The sequence below is a fragment of the Hippopotamus amphibius genome, chromosome 9 (assembly GCF_030028045.1).
Source record: "Hippopotamus amphibius kiboko isolate mHipAmp2 chromosome 9, mHipAmp2.hap2, whole genome shotgun sequence".
NCBI lineage: Eukaryota > Metazoa > Chordata > Mammalia > Artiodactyla > Hippopotamidae > Hippopotamus > Hippopotamus amphibius.
The window spans coordinates 39,297,429-39,315,050 of record NC_080194.1 but is presented as its reverse complement, the minus strand read 5'-3'; the positions used below and the strand labels follow the sequence as shown (position 1 = coordinate 39,315,050).

Sequence of the window (17,622 nt, the reverse complement as noted above, 5' to 3'; positions counted from 1 at the left end):
TCAAAGTCTGAAGAAGAGAGATATGGAAAGAGAATAAGGAAGCTGGAACCATTTACATCATTCCTTGTAAAAATATTCTCACCTGCTATTCCCCTGATAGCCAGAATCCTAAAATTTTACATGTAAAAGAGATATTTGAGACTGCCCAAACTTGTGAAAGACAGCATCGCTTGAAAAGTAAGAGCAGAAACATTGGAATAAATCAGAACTGGGTCAAAATCCATACTCAGTCAGTTAATAGGTGTGTGATGAGGGCAACTTATTTATACCCTGATACAAAGGGTTTGTGTTTTTTTAACTTGTAGACATAATAATAATATTCTCTTGTTCGGATATAAAAAACAAATTAAAAAAATTAACCTTATATGTTTAGTGTTTTAGAGCTCTGCAAATGAATTCTGGCAGACCTTAGTTTGAAACCCAATTTACAGTTTATGCTCAGTGTGACCTTGAGCAGGTAACTTAACCTCTCCAAGCCTCTGTGTGTCTATTTAAAATAGGAATAAAATATGTCTGTTGCATATGGTCATTGTAAAGGTAAACAAGATATTCTTTGGTATATGAAGCACTGAATACATATAAACTATTTTATTCGTAGGGAGACACTAAGACTCAGAGGGAAAAAGTAATCTACCAAAAGCTTAAGAGTCAATTTTTGCAGAGCCTAGTTAGAGCCGACAGCCACAGACTCTTTTCATAGTGATATTTCTATTTCACTATGGAGATAAGAGTAAGTTCCAGTCTGATCTAGGGTGGAGTTATAAGAAAAAATTGAGGTTTAGCTCTGCCAATGTGGGTCTGAGAAGGTTTTGAATGAAAGTGAAATAGTGGTTTTAGAAAGCTAAAAAAGAAAGAAATGCAAATAAGGATGGTGAAAGATAAGGGCATTCCAGATGAAAATTACACTAAAACACAAGTGACCTCTGGATTTAAAAACAGAGCTCAGAAATGCTATTAAGTAAAAGTGGCCTCAAAACAGCAAATTTGATCCAGAATCCATGGAAAGATAAGATACAGAGATACGGGACTCCATTAGTAGCCAAGAGATCAGAGAGAAATAAATTCCAACTAGAAGGTGAAAGTAACATAACATAACATAACATAGCATAACATAACGTAACATATAATATAATGCAATATAACAATGTAACATTATATAATGCAATGTAATAAATTAAAATTTTAAAGTAAAACTTTAAAAAATGAAGTAGGAAAATGCAGTCACAGTTGGTATGAAACCTGAATTATCTCCAAATATTAGTTCATTCATTCACTCACTCAACCAACTTGGAGGTATGATTCACAGATTGTCAATTCTTTATCCTGTGATTACCCACTTTTGATGTGAAATGGTCTGTATACCTAAAGAGATTAATGGGAATGTTCCACAGGAAGTGGATGGACAGTTAAGAGAGTACACTGCTAAGGGAATACAAAGTCTAAGACCATGGAAACACATACAGTGTCATAGTGAGGTGGCCCCAGAACCCACATTCTCTTACTCTCTTCACTCTCAAGTCCTGTCTTCATGCACCAGCCTTGATGAAATTTTTGTGCCTTCTATCTATGTGCTTCCCCTGAGTTTAACAATGTCCCTGACAGGTGAAATACACTTACTCATGTCTTTTGTCCATTAATGTCCCTTGGTTCTGCCTTGTAGACTGATGGTTCTCAGTCTTGGCTACACATTAGGATCACCTGGGGAACTTAAAAATCCAAGTGCCCAGGTAACATCCTATACCAATTAAATTAAAATTTGTGGACGTGGTCTCTAGTTAGCAATATATTTTAAAGCTCCAGAGGTGAACCTAATGTTGAGAACTACTCCAGACTCATTTTGTGCCATCAGTCACTTTAGAGTGACCGTGTTTTAGACAACAGAGTAACCTGGCAAGAGCTATCCAAGCCTTCTTGTATATACACATAATATTCCTGCTTCTCTTCCTTGTGTTCCTCATCTGCTATATTCTGCAGCATCCTGGAGTTCCTCTAAATAAAGTTGGGTTTGCTTAAATACTCCAAGATGGTACTGAAGGTGTAACCTAGATTTGGGCTAGCACTGCATATCACTTCCCTGGAGATGCAGCCAAGGGGAGAGAGGGCCTGTCAGGAGCATTTTGTGCCTTTGTCTAATCATCTCAACTGTGGGTCTTGACCTTGCCTCATCTGAGATTGCCAGTCACTGGGAAAGCCTCATTTGTTACAAAAAGTAAAAATGAAGGCTGAGGAACACTAGCCCTGACCCATGTCATGGAGGAGGAACATGCAGGATGGGGAATGGGAAGGGCAGCACCCAGGAGAGCACAGCTCCAGGAAATTAACTCAATCTTTTGGTGCTAGAAAGGATAATCAGAGGGGTAACTGCCTCCCTACTAAGCTGCCTCAGGTTAGTCCCATAACAACCGTGTTAAGTGACTGTCCTTAAGCCAGTAAGTGGCTAAGCTGGGACTAGAACCTAATTCTTTCAACTGTAAGTCCTGTGGTCTTGCCTGTGAAACCCAGCAGCCAGCCTTCTGAAACTGAAGCCACCTAAGTAAGAAGAAAGAGGGGATGCTGGAGAAGTTGGTGATCTTTATTTTCGCAGGAAGAGCAAAGCACAGAATGGCAGATAGACAGATTTTTTTCCTGCCTCCTATGCAGACTGGGGCGGGGTGGTTCTTGCTTACATTGTCTTCTTCCTTGTTTTTGAAATCCTACTCTCATTCATACTCAACACCTTGATTTTATCTGCAGCTTTCCCTATTACTATTTAAGTGGAAATAATAACTTTATCATCTATGACTTTATAATATTTTATACATACTTTTTATTTAATGAGGAGTACTTTTATACCTTTGTTCTCCTTGTCATAGTTTGGGTTCTTTTAGGGTTAAACCTGTGCCTGGTTCAGTCTTGCCTCCCCACCGCTTCATGATTCTCACACAAAGACATGCTCAAGAATTCATGAATTAATAAAAGCATGAACACACTGCTCAGGGCCATAACTGAAGTACATTCTTTTCTGGGTTCCATACTCTAAATCGGAGTTAAACCAATGGGACAAACACAAAGACGGGGGAACCAAGTCACATAAAGAGCATTGAAGGAACCAGCGATGCCTTGTTTTGAGAAGAGGAGACTTCAGCAGAGATGGATGGGGATGGGTGTTAGAGGTAGCGAGCGATAGGTGGAGATGACAGGGTGACTGTCTAGGGCTCAGGTAAGGAAGATTTTTCTAGGAGTCAAAGCTACATGATGAGATAACAGGTTTCTGGTCAGTGAACATGTTCAAGCAACAACTGCAACAATTGTGTAACCTTTGATGGGAATGCTCGGGGAGAATTCCAGCAGTGGCTGAACTGGGATTAAAGACCCTCTCAACTCTCCTTTTGCCCTTGGGCCTCATGTTTCAGAAGGTCAATGTCGCTACTAGTCTGTGATGCTGAGAATATTATGACTTTGGATCTGTGTGGAACAGAACAGAAACGAGCTCTCAACCCTTGTCATGGGATCACCATGTGTCTTTCAGCACTAGAGCAGTCTCCACAGGGCTATCTGAGAGTGGCTGGGAGGACACTGGGCATTGGAAAGTATATTACTATTTTTTTAAGAAAATAAGATTTGGGAATTTTATTTTCATTTGTTTTAAATCCTTTCATCATAGGCCAAACAAATCACAGCAAATACACAAACACATATGCATGGACAGAGACTCACTCAAAGATACAGAGACTTGAGGGAGACTTAGAGAACCACACATCATCACAGACAGAATTGTAGACAGAAATACACTTCTGTGCACATACAAATAGATTCAAACTCACCTGAAAAAGATCTGTGAAGTGAGAATTGGACTGAAAGACAGAAGACTAGAGCTCACAGTGGCTCCAAAATGGGCCTCAGGCAGGTACCAGCCAAGAGACTGGCAACCTTTATATCTCTGAGTAAGAGTTCCTAGGGACCAGGGCCTCTGGGGTCCTGGTTTGCCTGAGTGTGATGCTGTGCTTGTGATGGGAAAAAGAGGGGATTAGCTCTCACCTTGGGAACAGAAGAGAAAAAAAAAATACTTCCCCTGGGGACACTGCCCTCTTTCCAAAGAGAAAATAAAATTCCAACTTCTTCCTTGTGTTGAAGAGGAAAATGGAGATAAATTCCTCCAAGCTCCATAGCTACATCCTTCCTATCTCAATTATCCAGTCTCAAAATCAGAGCTCTCAGCTCAGAACCCAGAGTTTATCTCCTGAATTCTGAGCTTAAGATGCATGTTTCAGGCAGAACATAAAGCTTAGACCCTATGGACAATTTCTAGAATTCAGAGCCAAGAGAACAGACCTTGAAGTGTAGATCTAGCCCCAGGGTTTAACCAATAGAGTATATGGCCACAGTTGCCTCCATCCACTTATCACTACTGTTCCTACTCAACTCTCACTCGCATCACCTCCCACCCAACCCTCTACCAAGTTCCACATGACTGAGGTCTCCTCCAGGAGAGATATCCCCACTGAGAGAACATTGGGTTCAAAGTCACACAGACATGGGTTTGAGTCCTAGCTTTGCCATCTACTAGCTTCATGATCTCATGAAACTAGTATTCCTTCAAATTGGTACCTGGTCTGTAAAGAGAATAGAACCTGTCTACAAGGTATTCAAATAAAAAAGAAGAAAGTGACTTTTTAAAAATGTGATTGTACCACACATGATAATTATGCCCATCAGAAGTTCTACTGCAAGTTCCAATTTAAGATACTCCAAATAATTTATTTTCCCAGATACCTGATCTTCCCATTACATATTTCATTGTACCTCCTCCTAGTTTCAGTTTCATACAGAGTAAGGGTGTATTGAGGGAAGGAATAGTGGGAGAGCTCTCTCCTTTTTCTATCAAGCGGTGGGATGGGTGGGACGTGCAAACAGAATTGGACATAGAGGAAATTTTCTCTTCTCCATGTGAAAGTTGGAAGTATCTTAGAGAGGCAATTTGAAAACTTTCTGCTTTCCATCATTGTGGAATTTGTTGGGTTAAAATTAATGAATTAGGAGCAAAAAGATAGAATTCAGGAGAATGCAGAAAACGATCTTGTGAATAAGGTCATAAATTATGCAAAAAGAGAGAGACCTACATGGTGTCTCAGGCTGAACATAAGTCCCTGGTGAGGAGAGGCAGGGCTTCGAGAAGTCACAGAGCAAAGTGACCCTAGCGATGTCAGTAGAGACAGCATAATGGGAAATAAGCATCAGCCTGGATCCATTCTTTCATTTATTTAATCAGTCATTTGGTTGTTCATTCAATTCACATGTACTGGACACAACAAACACTGTGTTAGGTGTAGGATTTTAGGTTTGACTGCCATTATCTCTTTTCTGACTTTTGAAAAGTCCCTTCCCAAAACTTAGTTTCTGTCTCCATTAAATGAGAAAAGAAATCAGGAAAAAAAGTTCACTCCAAGAGTGATAATGCCAAACATAACATCTATACAAATCCCAACAAGAGGGATTTATTAGAAGCGTTACATGTCATTTATGGCAAAATTATAAAGCACTTTCCCCCACAGAGCTTAAATAGGGAAATAAATGTGTCTTGTGGCATGTAAATCAAAATTTCCACAATGGAGCAAAGCAAAGATAGGCACAATGCAGGTACAAGTTTGGTGTAGAAAAATACAACCACATTAAACATTTCCCATTTAAAGGAGGAATACATAGCTCAGAGGGAAGTTAGTAGACTTTGTAGAAAAGAAAAAAGAAGTCTCAGAAGAGGTCTTGATCAGGATACTTGTATGCACTGAAGTCCCACCCCAAGAACTCGTGCCACATCCTGTATCTCACTGTAAAAACCAACTGATTATTTTCCCCTCTGGGATCTATTTGCTTACAGGGCAGCCTTATAATTTGATTTTACCTAAATTTTGGAGTTCAAGTAAGTTGGAATCTTAGGGGGTGGAAACTGGAGGAGGGGGAAGAAGGGAATCACATTATGGGGCAGGAGCCTCAGAGTGGCGGTGGAGTGGCTGGAGATTGTTCATCCCATTCTTCTGTGAAGTTATTTCTGTGTTCCACGTGTGCCACCTCGTGGAGATAGAGGCTATAAGCCTGCATTTCCCTTTACCACCAACACTACATGCCTAGTTGTTAGGCGCTCAGTTTCCTCCAGCTTTAAAAAACACCCACAATCTAATTTAGGCAAACTCTCAGGATCGATCTTGTTTCCAGAGCTTCTCAGTGTGAAAATTCTCCTTTCTCTAAACAAAGCTGTTTGCAATTCTCCCAAATATTCTAGATCAATATTCTAGATTAAATGTTCTCAACCTTTAACACATCTCAGAATTGCTTGGAGGACTTACTAAAATACAAATTGCTGGACCTCACTACCTAAGAGTTTCTGATCAGGATATCTGAGGAAATGCCTGAGAAATTGTATGCCAAACAATTTCCCAAACAATGCTGATGATTCTGGTCTGGGCATCACACTTTGAGAACTACTTTTCCAGACTCTTATTACTCTTAATCCTTGTTATGTTTGTTGCACATCGGATAGCCAGAACCTCAGAGGGGTTAGAAAAGAGAAAAACACTGTGCCTCTCAAGCTTTAATCACCCAAGAGTCTTATTAAATGCAATTTCAATTCAGTAGGTCTTGTCTGGGGTCTAATATTCTGTTTCTCTAACAAACCACCAGATATACCAATGCTGTTGTTCATCAGACCACGGTTGGAATAGTGAAGTTCTAAGCTCTCTTGACTAAATCTTTTTTTCTCCAGCAGTTAGTTACGCCAAGATTATTACCTTCCGTTCTTCCTGCCACCCTGACCAACTACCACAATACTTTTCCTCCTTCACAAGCTACTTCACAAATAAATAGAAAAAAAAAATTTCCTTGATCTCCACAAACCAATGGGTCTTCTCTCTCTCATGAAGCACCAAGCCTCCAGAGATTTTTGTTTGTCCTCAATGTTTATTATTTCCTCACTCCCAGTGGTAGTAGAATTATTTGTATTCAAGGATATTTGCTCAGCAGAACTTCCATTATTTTCACGTCAAACATTTTTCAGGGCATCTTTATTTTTATGTTTTTCCCTTAACGCAGTTATCCCTTACTTAAGAATATGTCTTACTCACCATTATAAAATTCTTAGCACCTAGACAAAGGTTCTCACACAGTAAATGTTCAATACATATTTATGTCATTTTATTGGGGCACATATTCTTTTATTAGTTCCATATTCACAACTATCAAGATCCTGGTTCTTATCCTCCTGGTTTTGGCTTTCCTAAAGTCGGCAAAGTCCCAGTCCTTCCTCCAAAGTAGTTCTCTGAGGGTCTGCAGCCTTCTTCAGCCCCGGGATTTATAGAAGACTTGGCGGATCCCTCTGCGTATCTCCTTTGTCTTCACACTGTAGATGATGGGGTTGAGCATGGGGGGTACAAATAGGTAGACATTGGACATCACGACATGCACAACAGTTGGCGCATTTTTCCAGAAGCGGTGGATCATGGAGACAGCAATTATGGGCACATAAAAAGCCAGCACTGCACACATGTGTGACATGCAGGTGTTGAGTGCCTTGAGCTGCTGCTCCCGGGATGCAATGGCCAGCACAGCTCTCAGGATCAATGTATAAGAAAGCAGGATGAAAGCTGAGTCTATGCCATAGGTGAAAATGACCACAAAGAGCCCATAGATGTTATTAACATGAATGTCTCCACATGCCACTTTCATGAGGTCTAGATGGAGGCAGTACGAGTGATGCAAAACATTGCCTTTGCAGAAGGGCAGTCGTTTTACCAGAAAGGGGAAAGGGAAGAGAGTGGAGAAACTTTTGGCAAGGATGCCCAGACCCATAGCCAAGATGCGGTTGTTGTTGAGCACAGCCACATAGCGTAGTGGGTCACAGATAGCCACAAAACGATCAAAGCTCATGGCCAGCAGTATGCCTGATTCCATAAAAGAGAAAGTGTGGATGAAGAACATCTGAACCAAGCAGGCATCAAAGCCAACATGACGGTAGTTGAAGCAGAAGGTAGCAAGCACGGTGGGAAGTGTAGAGAAGGACACTTCCAGATCATTGAGAGAGAGCATAGAGAGGAAGTAGTACATGGGCTGGTGCAGAGCAGGCTCCCAAATTACCAGAGTGAGAATGATGAGGTTGCCTATGATGGAGATCAGGTAGAGGATGCAGAAAACCAGTGCAACCCAGGCTTGACCTGTCTGCATCCCAGGGATGCCTGTTAGCTGGAGTGTGGCTGGCTGGAAAGGGGTGCCATTGAGGCCCAACATGGCAGGCAGATGGGAGAATACAGATGGGGAAATACGCCCAAGAGGGTGGGTTGGGAAGGTTCTTCACTTTTTTTCAGACATCCTGTCTCCAACACAAAAGGTTAGAGATTGAAAGTGCTTGCTTATGGTCCTACTTCCGCCACTAGACTGGAAGATAGCAACTGGGTTCTACTCATTTTTGTCTCACCAGAGTCCAGTATTCTTCTCAACCATGGTATAAACTCTGTGAAGGTGTGATGAACAAGTGAATACCCATAACAGGGCAGGTAACAAGATAGGAAATGAGAAAATTCCCTACTTCTCACCTAAAACTGCAGTATTTCTTCACTTCCCCATCTTACCCCAGAAGTCATATTCTGGGAATTTTAAGGAAAAAACAGAAATTAAAGAGTACGGGGAAAAGGAAACACTGTCCATGCCTTTGGGAACCCTTTTGGAGGTGGCAAAAATGAAACTTCTGCAGCTGGAAAGTTACGGCTTCAAAAACTTTACTTAGACTTCACCTCAACCTCCCAATCCCTTTGAAATGTTAAATTCTATTTATTTTTTTAGCTTCTGATCATAGCCTTCTACTTACCAGCTGTCTTACCTTCTCATGCTCATAAATCTGCTCTCAGAGTTCTGATCATTCTTTCACCTTCTTCTGGCCTATTTATCTATTAGCTTTTCCTTCCTCACTTTTTTCCTCACCCACCCTCCCACTAGGATTGATATCTTTATCTTCTCTTTGCCCCTCTTTCACATTCACACAGTAAACCCTAACCACTGAAAAATTGTATAACCAAAGTGTGTGTGTGCAGCTGGATAAAACCAAAGAAGCAAGTGTTTCATTGGGAGAGAGAGAGAGAGATTGTTTACCACTAACAAAAATTTAAACTTATTCACACCTACTCCCTGGTTTCTGAGAAAGAGACATCTCTTCTTCTCCAAGTGCAGGCCCTCCACCTTTAATATTTGACTTCTTGCCATTTCATTCAGAGACCTCTTCCATTAGTCCATTGTATGGTTATCTTCAATCTCTCACTTTCTATCTGTTTCCTATCAGGCAATAAGCATGTACAAGACCATTGCATCATAAAAACATAACCTTCCTTCTCTAGCTGCCATTCTTTTACTCTTCTCCAATTCACAGTCATGCTTCTTGAAACACTGTCTCTCTGAATGCCAAGGAAGAGGAGCTTCCTTGTGTGTCTGTTTTTCCACTCCATTCTGAGATCCCCAAGTTCAGGTATTTGATCTTACTGACCTTACTGTATTGTGGCTTCCACACTGCACCCTCCCAACTGAAACTAATTTCTGTGTGGTCATCAGTGACCACTTTGTCACCAAATCAAATGAAAATATTCTCTCTCCTAATCTATTTGACTTTCCTACCAGAGTTAATACTGTTGGTAACTCGTCTTTTTAGAACTGTCTTCTTACTTTGGAGGCATCATTTCTCCCTAATTTTACTCCTACCTTGGCATCTTCTTTTCTACCTTCTTTACTGATTCCTCTTTTCTATCTTTGTCCTTAAGCAGCACAGTCTAACTCCAGGAAAAGAAATTGATAGAATAGTAATAATTGAGATACCATGTCATAAAGGACTTCTTCCCAGACTTTATCCAAAATATCTCTGTAACCATATTTCTATGGTACCAGATATCTCAACATTAAAGCTCCACTCATAGAGAGTAGAATAGTGGTTTACAGGGGCTGGGGCAGGTTGGGGGGAAATGGGGAGATGTTGGTCAAAGGGTACAAACTTCACACTATAAGATACATAAATTCTGGGGATCTAATTACAACATGGTAACTATAATTAACAATACTGTAATATACACACTTGAAAGTTGTTAAGAAAGTAGATCTTAACTGTTATTACCACACTCAAAAAAAATGGTAATTACTAAGGAAATAGAGGTGCTAACTAACCTTATGTGTGATCATTTTGCAACACATATGCCTACCAAATCATCATATCGCATTAAGTTATACTTACATATGTTGTATGTCAACAATGGCTCAATAAAGCTGGAAATCTATATTTAAAATAAATTTAAAATACAGCTCTATTCTGAAATTTAGGAATAATAAGTTCCATATTCCTTTGACTTTTCTAGTTTCTATCTTCTTCCAGCCCTCTTAGTAAATTCAATGAAAGTAGATGGTGACTAGAGGCTGGAGATGCTCTGATATCAATAACAATCCTGAAAGTATATGGGTCATGAGAAGGAATTATATTCCTTTGGTTTCTCTCCCTTCCAAGTGAGAATTCAAAGGAAAACTTTAATAAGTAGAGTTTATTTCCCTTACTTCCCCTGTAAACTTCTCTCTTCCTCCCCATCTAGGTTGAAAAGTTAATGTCTCCAAGAAGTCTTCTCAGATACAGCCTGTCTTGTATTTACTTTTTTATCATCTTCACTCCAAGATTATTTCTAGGTCTTGAAATATGAAGACTCTTAAAAGCATCAACAGACACTAAGGACTCACTACAAGAGAGGTTTACCCCGCTCTCCTTAACCTCTAGGGTACAAATTTATGTAATCTAGAAGGGCATATTTCATCAATGTTTCAGATTTTCCTCAGTATAGAAAGCAACTTTGAAAATGTCTCCCCCAGTGTTGTCTCTTTCACCACCCAACAACAAATTTTTCTTTGTTTTGACCAAAGGGGTATCAGTTAAGTCTTCCTAAATGTAACTAATCTGGGAATAAACATCAAGAAAATGTAGACAGACAAAAGCAAAGAACTTCTTTTGCACAGCATGTACAGAAGCACATACACTCACACAGTCACGTAAAGATACCAATGAATATTCTTTACACTCCTGTACACACTTACACACACTCAAGTAGTCATGGGCACTATCTCACATTACACAGACAGAAACTATTGCGCACTCCTTTGCTCACACATAACACTAGCACAACCACAGAATTTAAGAAGACTAATAGCTATTCATTGGTATTATATGGTACATTTCACATATTCTCTCATGTTTATACCCACCTGAACACACACATATAACTGCATGCACACACATACACACACACAGTGCCATGAATACATCAGCATTAACAGACTCACAGTAACATCCCCATCAATTATGTTCTCATGGCATACTTGATACTGAAAATCCATCCATGATTGAAGACCATTATTAAATGACTTCAGTTCATTTGGTTCTGTGATTTTCTCCAGCTGCACACCAAGAGTTAGGTACAGGAGACAATAATGCAAATTGCAGAGTGAAAAGGTATGGATACTCTCAACACCAAATCTAGATCTGATGAATCGGTGGCTTAATTTAAAGATGTGTGGTTTGATACTAGGATTTTGATTCAGATGGGGACCTGGCATCAGAGTTCGTGATCATAGGCTTTGAAGAGAAAAGATTTGGCTCATATTTGGAGGAGGAGTATGAGGGTCAGAGTCTGCCTGGGGTAAGAGTAAGAATATTAAAGTTTGGGATAAGTTTTAGATAAGGAACTCTGGTAAGCAGCCTGGAGGAGGTGGCACTCACTGGATGGCAGACAAGGACTCTTTTCCCTGTAGCTGGATGCACTGGTCTCTGGGTCCTGCAGGCAGAACAGCATCAGCCCAGTCTTTTGTGGCTCCTAAATGTATCAAATCCCTAGGCTTGTTTGCTTGTGGTTGGAGGACGAAGAGTGAAAATAATGGGGAGGGTGGTATCAATGAATAATGAACTGGCTATAGGAGAATTGCTCCCAAGAGAATCTCCTTCTTAACCCCATCATCACCGATGTTATCATCCACATCCATTACTATGTTAATCCTTCCTTGGTCAAGGAATGCAAACCCCTTGTATGCATACAAAGATACATATCACAGATATTCTGAGACTCCCACAGATACACCCTTAGGCACATTCAGCCATCTATTTACTAACATTCACATTGCCTCTTTCAGATACACATACAAATAAACCCAAATGTGTTCCTACAACTGCCCAATGCTCTGGTCACTGATCACACATCTGGGCCCATACACATGCTACATCTTACATTGATGATAGAGACTCACAGAGATCATAGACAGGATTTTAGAAACAGTTAAGTAGAGACTCATACACATAACCAAAGAAATATTCAGATATTTCAAATATAGTCTTATTCTCACAAATCTAAAACTGTATAGCATTTCAAACAAATACTCATATTCTCATTAACAGATCAAAATGTTCAGCAATCCATATCCCCACATCTCTACACAGATCCATATATGGAATGTGCTTTGCATTTTTTTAAACTGCATGTCAGTGGATCCATTTCACATGCTTCTCATGCAAGCACTGCTTTTACTCCACTACTGTCTGGGGCCTAAAAATTACAAACTTAGTTCTGTTCAACTAGAACCAAACAAACAAAAAAAATGGACAACACATTTTTTTTTTTTTTTTTTTTGCAATTCCAATCTCCCAACTCATCCCACCCCAACCTCCCCCTACTCCTGCTTCCCCGCTTTGGTGTCCATATGTTTGTCCTCTACAACTGTGTCTCTATTTCTGCCTTGCAAACTGGTTGATCTGTGCCATTTTTTGACATTCTACATATTTGCATTAATATACGACATTTGTTTTCCTCTTTCTGACTCACTTCACTCTGTGTGGCCGTCTCTAGGTCCATCCACGTCTCTACAGACGGAAAACACATGTTTGAGCATTATTTTGCTCCAGGTATTATTCTCAGCATTGATATTATATAGAGCAATGTAGACACAGCACCTATTCTAGCAAAAAAGATAAATATTAAAAAACTTATCCACTCAACTGTCCAGATGCTACCCAGAGGTAAATATGCCTCCCAACACTACTCAGAAATATTCATAAATGTATTTCACAACAAAACCAATGTGTTTGTCAGAACTTATCTAACATGCATGTAAGGACTGTGCATTATGAAAGAGATCAAAGAGCTATACAAAATCATAAACTTCAATCAACGATATGAATGCTGAAATATTTAGAAGGAAGTGTATTGACATTACAGCTTATTTTGAAAAGCACAGTAAGACAAATGGACTGATGGATCGTTCAAGGAATGCCTACATGTACAAGTGTATGATAAGGCAAGCAAACTATTATTGATATAACCTAGGTGGTTGGTATTATATTGATATAATCTAGGTAGACTGATGTTCATTGGAAAATTATTTAAAATCTTCTGTGTGTTTGAATTTTTTCATGGTAAAATTTGGGGAAAATTTTTGAATTAAAAAAAAAAACAGATGGAGCAAAACAGAGACCTTTCTTCTGAAAGCACAAACTACATTCAACTGCAAAGAAAATTCAATCTGATGTAAATGATCTGAAGTCCTATTTTAAACCAACCCTGAATATCTTCTGCATAAATATGCTTTGAGCTAAATATTATGGATTTGACATAATTGATATCTTTTCATATGATTAAAGACAAGAATCAAATTTCTCAGCTGCAGCTTGCTTTGTCCCAAGGTCAGTCACTTATGTTTAACAAATTAACACTCCATGCCACAGCTGTGCTCCATCCCAGGGGCATCTGGTTCTTCCCCCAGACTCATTTCTCTCCCATCGAGGCTACAGAACTACATAGGGCCAACTATAATAGAGCCCAGTCACTGCTTTCATGGCAGAAGTGGACAATGTTATGAAGAAAAAGTCATCAATTCTACTTGAGTAAGGTTTCAGGGATATGAGTAGGTGTTGATTGTGTGCCAATCTTGAAGAAGTTTCCAGGGAAATCTGGCTATCTGGCTTTGCAAGAGAAGATCATTTTATACAATAGAAATTTTACTTCTAAGAACTAAGTTCTATTACTGTGATTTATTTCACAGACTACAGTGAGTCCATACCTTGCATGGTGCAAACAATGAAGGTGAAAGTTCATAGGAGATCGTGTCATGTATCTTACAATTCTAGTGATATAATTAGACTGAGGTGAATGGATGAATTCTACTTCTATTCTGTACCAAGGATTGGTCTCTTTATCCTCAAATCCACCTTTTACTCTTCTGTGGCTCTTCTCCATGTCACAAGGATCCAATTATTACTTGAAGAATATCCCAAACTTTAACATCAGCTGGTTTCAAGATGGGTTCAGTGGTTGGGAAGCACTTAGATGGAGGTTATGTCACTCACTCCGTTCTCCTGCCTATAGACGTCTCTGGCATGGGCTGCATCTCTTCCACAGCTCCAGCTTCTGCCAGTTGAGATCGCCTTAGCTTCAGTTCTGGTGACACCACCTGGAGTCTTCAGCCTATGGGTCATAGTGGCAAATCTCTAGGTTGTGTTAGCAACTGTTGGTCAGTTTCTTAGCTCTTTTGAAACCTGTGTTTCAAAATTCCCAGGAATTTTTACACAGGAATAAAAGTTCACTCTGCTTTACTATACTGCTTACAATGATAACTATCTCTTAGTCTCAATCCCATCTTTTACACTATTCTTTGCAATACTGGGGCTGGGTCTCTGTAAAGTCCATTTCTCCCTTGCCAACCAGCTCCCAAGATCTGCAAACAGGGGTGCTAGGAAGCTGGGGCAGGAAGGAAGATTGCTTTCTGTTTCAGTCAGTGTTACCCCAGCAACACTTTTGCACTCAAGCTACAGTGGTTCTTTCCAGTGCATTAGTTGGTTCCATTTTGTAGCTTTTCAAGACGCCTAGAACCAGTCTCACTATGACCTCTTAAAGACCTCAGAACAAGCCAGAGAAGTTCCCTATCCCTCCCATCTCAGAGGAATAAGTCTCAGTTATATAGGGCCTCTTGTCTGAAATCAAGACCCCAGCACCACATAACAGTGCCCACTTCTCAGGAGTCTAAGTTTCAGCTCTTCAGTACTCTTCCTTTAAGCTTGTAAGAATTAATAATTCCAGACCTCCTGCTTTGTTCTTCCAGTCCCATGGTTAGAAACTATTTCCTGAAGTTACTACTTCCAATGACAATGTCATAGTCTCTTTTTGTCTTGTGCATCTCTAATGCTTGGTTAAGAATTTTTTACATTAATTTTTCTCCATTAAAGAAATTGGCATGGTTCTTTTATTCTGAGTGAACCATAACTAGACCATAGTTTTTGTTTTCTGGGTTAGATTATAAGTAACACATATGAATTTAATAGATATCACTAAATACTACATTCCAAGCACTATTCTAGGACCTGAACATGTAGCAAAAATCAAGACCAGAGGGATCCTTCTCTGGGAGAACTCATTATACAGTTGGAAATACAACAGGTGAATCCACTGCAATCAATGTGAAAGGACCGTTATCAAGAAAGTAAGAAATATTCTGAGATTACCTGAGCATTTGTTATGAAAATAATCAGAAATACTTGAACATAGAAGACACTAAAATTTCAAAGATGCTTAAGTAAGAGACACATTCACAAGGGTTTTTTTGAAAAAGAGCAGAGATTATAAATTCACTTATTCAACAGACGCATATGAGCACCTACCGGGTGTCCTACAACTTTTAAAATAATGTAGACACAACTGTGAACAAAACAGTCAAGGCCAATTTGGATGGTGTTTATAGTATAGTGGAGATGACAGACAATAACAAGTGATACAATAATTCAGAGAGTGAAGAGAGGGATGAAGAAAGAAAGTAAACCCTAAAATATATTGTCATATTTTCAGGTTTGCTAATTCTTTACATAGTGCCTTGACCCTTAGTAAAAGCTGGACATACATTGATTGAATAAACAGAGGAAGTTTCAAATGACATGGGCACTGTAGAATTCGGGTTTAGTTTTGTTCTTTTGTTGCGCTTTGCTTTCTGCAGTGTAAAGAAGGAGATAAGGAACGGCATGGGCTAAATCTTAGGGTAGGAGGATGTTGAGTAGAAAGAACCACAGCTGTTGCTGTGGAAGAAGATAAAGAGGCATAAGTGGACCAAAATATGGAGACAAGAAAGGAGAAAGAAGAGAGGTGGGAGAGAAGAAGAAAAGATGAGAAAATAAAAAGAAATAAGAGAAATATCTAGAAAAAAAGGGGGTAGAATTAAAAGGAGGAAGAAGAGAAAGAGGAGAAGGAGGATGAGAAGCGAAAAGAGGAAAATAATGGGAAGGTGGTAGCAGTTTGAACAAGTAATTTATAATTTCTTAATCCATGGAACTTTCCTTTATTCTTATCTTCTTTGCCTCGAGGTGATAAATACTTTGTTTAAAATCCTAGCAGTTAAAAAAAAAAAAAAATCCTAGGAGTTAGTCTTATAGTCAGCAACATATGTTTTAACATCCCATATTATTTTCTCACCTCAGAAAAATTCCTCAACTTCTTTTCAGAGAAACTTTGAAAACCAGTGAATGGCAATGAATGTAGATGACACCATCTTAGGCTACATGTTATAACTGCTAAATTATGGGAAAACCTTTAGCTATTTCCATGATTATGTACACCACCTTGGGCTCGCTCCATTCCAAAATCAGTTTCTAAGTGCCTGCATCACATGAAGTCAGGCCAGAGTCTGGATAAGGTATGGTTTCTGTGACCATAAAGCTGAAAATAATTTTCTTTATTCATTCTCCCTAAGGGTCAAAAAAGTCCCAGGCACTGAGCTAGGTATTGAGGATAATGCAATGAGTAAGACACAAAATGCATAATTTATTTAAGGTTTCCGTAGCATTTGATAAACTCAGAAATGGAAAAAAAAAAAGTGTCAAGCAACCAGGGTGTCACAAAAAGCTCAAGAGATTAGAAAAATAATTAGATAAAGCAGGCAAAGCTCATAATGAATCTTATAGTTTTAGGATCCACTAAGAAAAGTTTTAGGTGACAGAATTCCCAGCAGAGGAAATGATGTGGACAAAATACAGAAGCTCAAGGTCATGAAATGGCATATTTGTTTGAGAATCTGCAAGAGGTTCAGTGAAGAAAGAACAAATGTTATAAGGATTTGAGTGAAGAAAGATCATTGGAAAGGGGAGCAGTGAAGGGTCTTGTATATACTCAACAGCTGCAATCCTTGCAGAGGAATGGTTTGATAACAGAGAAGAGACAAATCCCAAATTGCATAATTGCAGCTCAGAAAATGCCCTTTTTGCAATGGTTAAGAATCTGCCTGCCAATGCAGGGGACAGTGGTTCGATCCCTGCTCCAGGAAGATGCCACATGCCTCTGAGCAACTAAGACCATGCACCACAACTATTGAGGCTGCACACTCTAGAGCCCATGAGCCACAGCTATTGAGCCCATGTGCCACAACTACGGAAGCCCACACACCTAGAGCCCATGCTCCAAAACAGGAGAAGCCACGGCAATGAGGAGCCTGTGCACCACAATAAAGAGTAGCCCCCACTTGCGGCAAATAGAGAAAGCCCATGTGCAGCAACGAAGACCCAACACAGCCAATAAATAAATAAATAAATAAACAAATATTTAAGAAATCAACTACACT

At 39.5% G+C, this 17,622-nt stretch overlaps 1 protein-coding gene across 1 annotated transcript; it reads right to left on the bottom strand.

Annotated features, from left to right (window-relative positions):
• Positions 1–7,308: 7,308 nt before the first annotated feature.
• Positions 7,309–8,253, bottom strand: LOC130861611 (olfactory receptor 51I1). Its single transcript, XM_057750658.1, has one exon. It carries the CDS (start codon positions 8,251–8,253, stop codon positions 7,309–7,311), a length of 945 nt encoding a protein of 314 aa, XP_057606641.1.
• Positions 8,254–17,622: the final 9,369 nt, after the last annotated feature.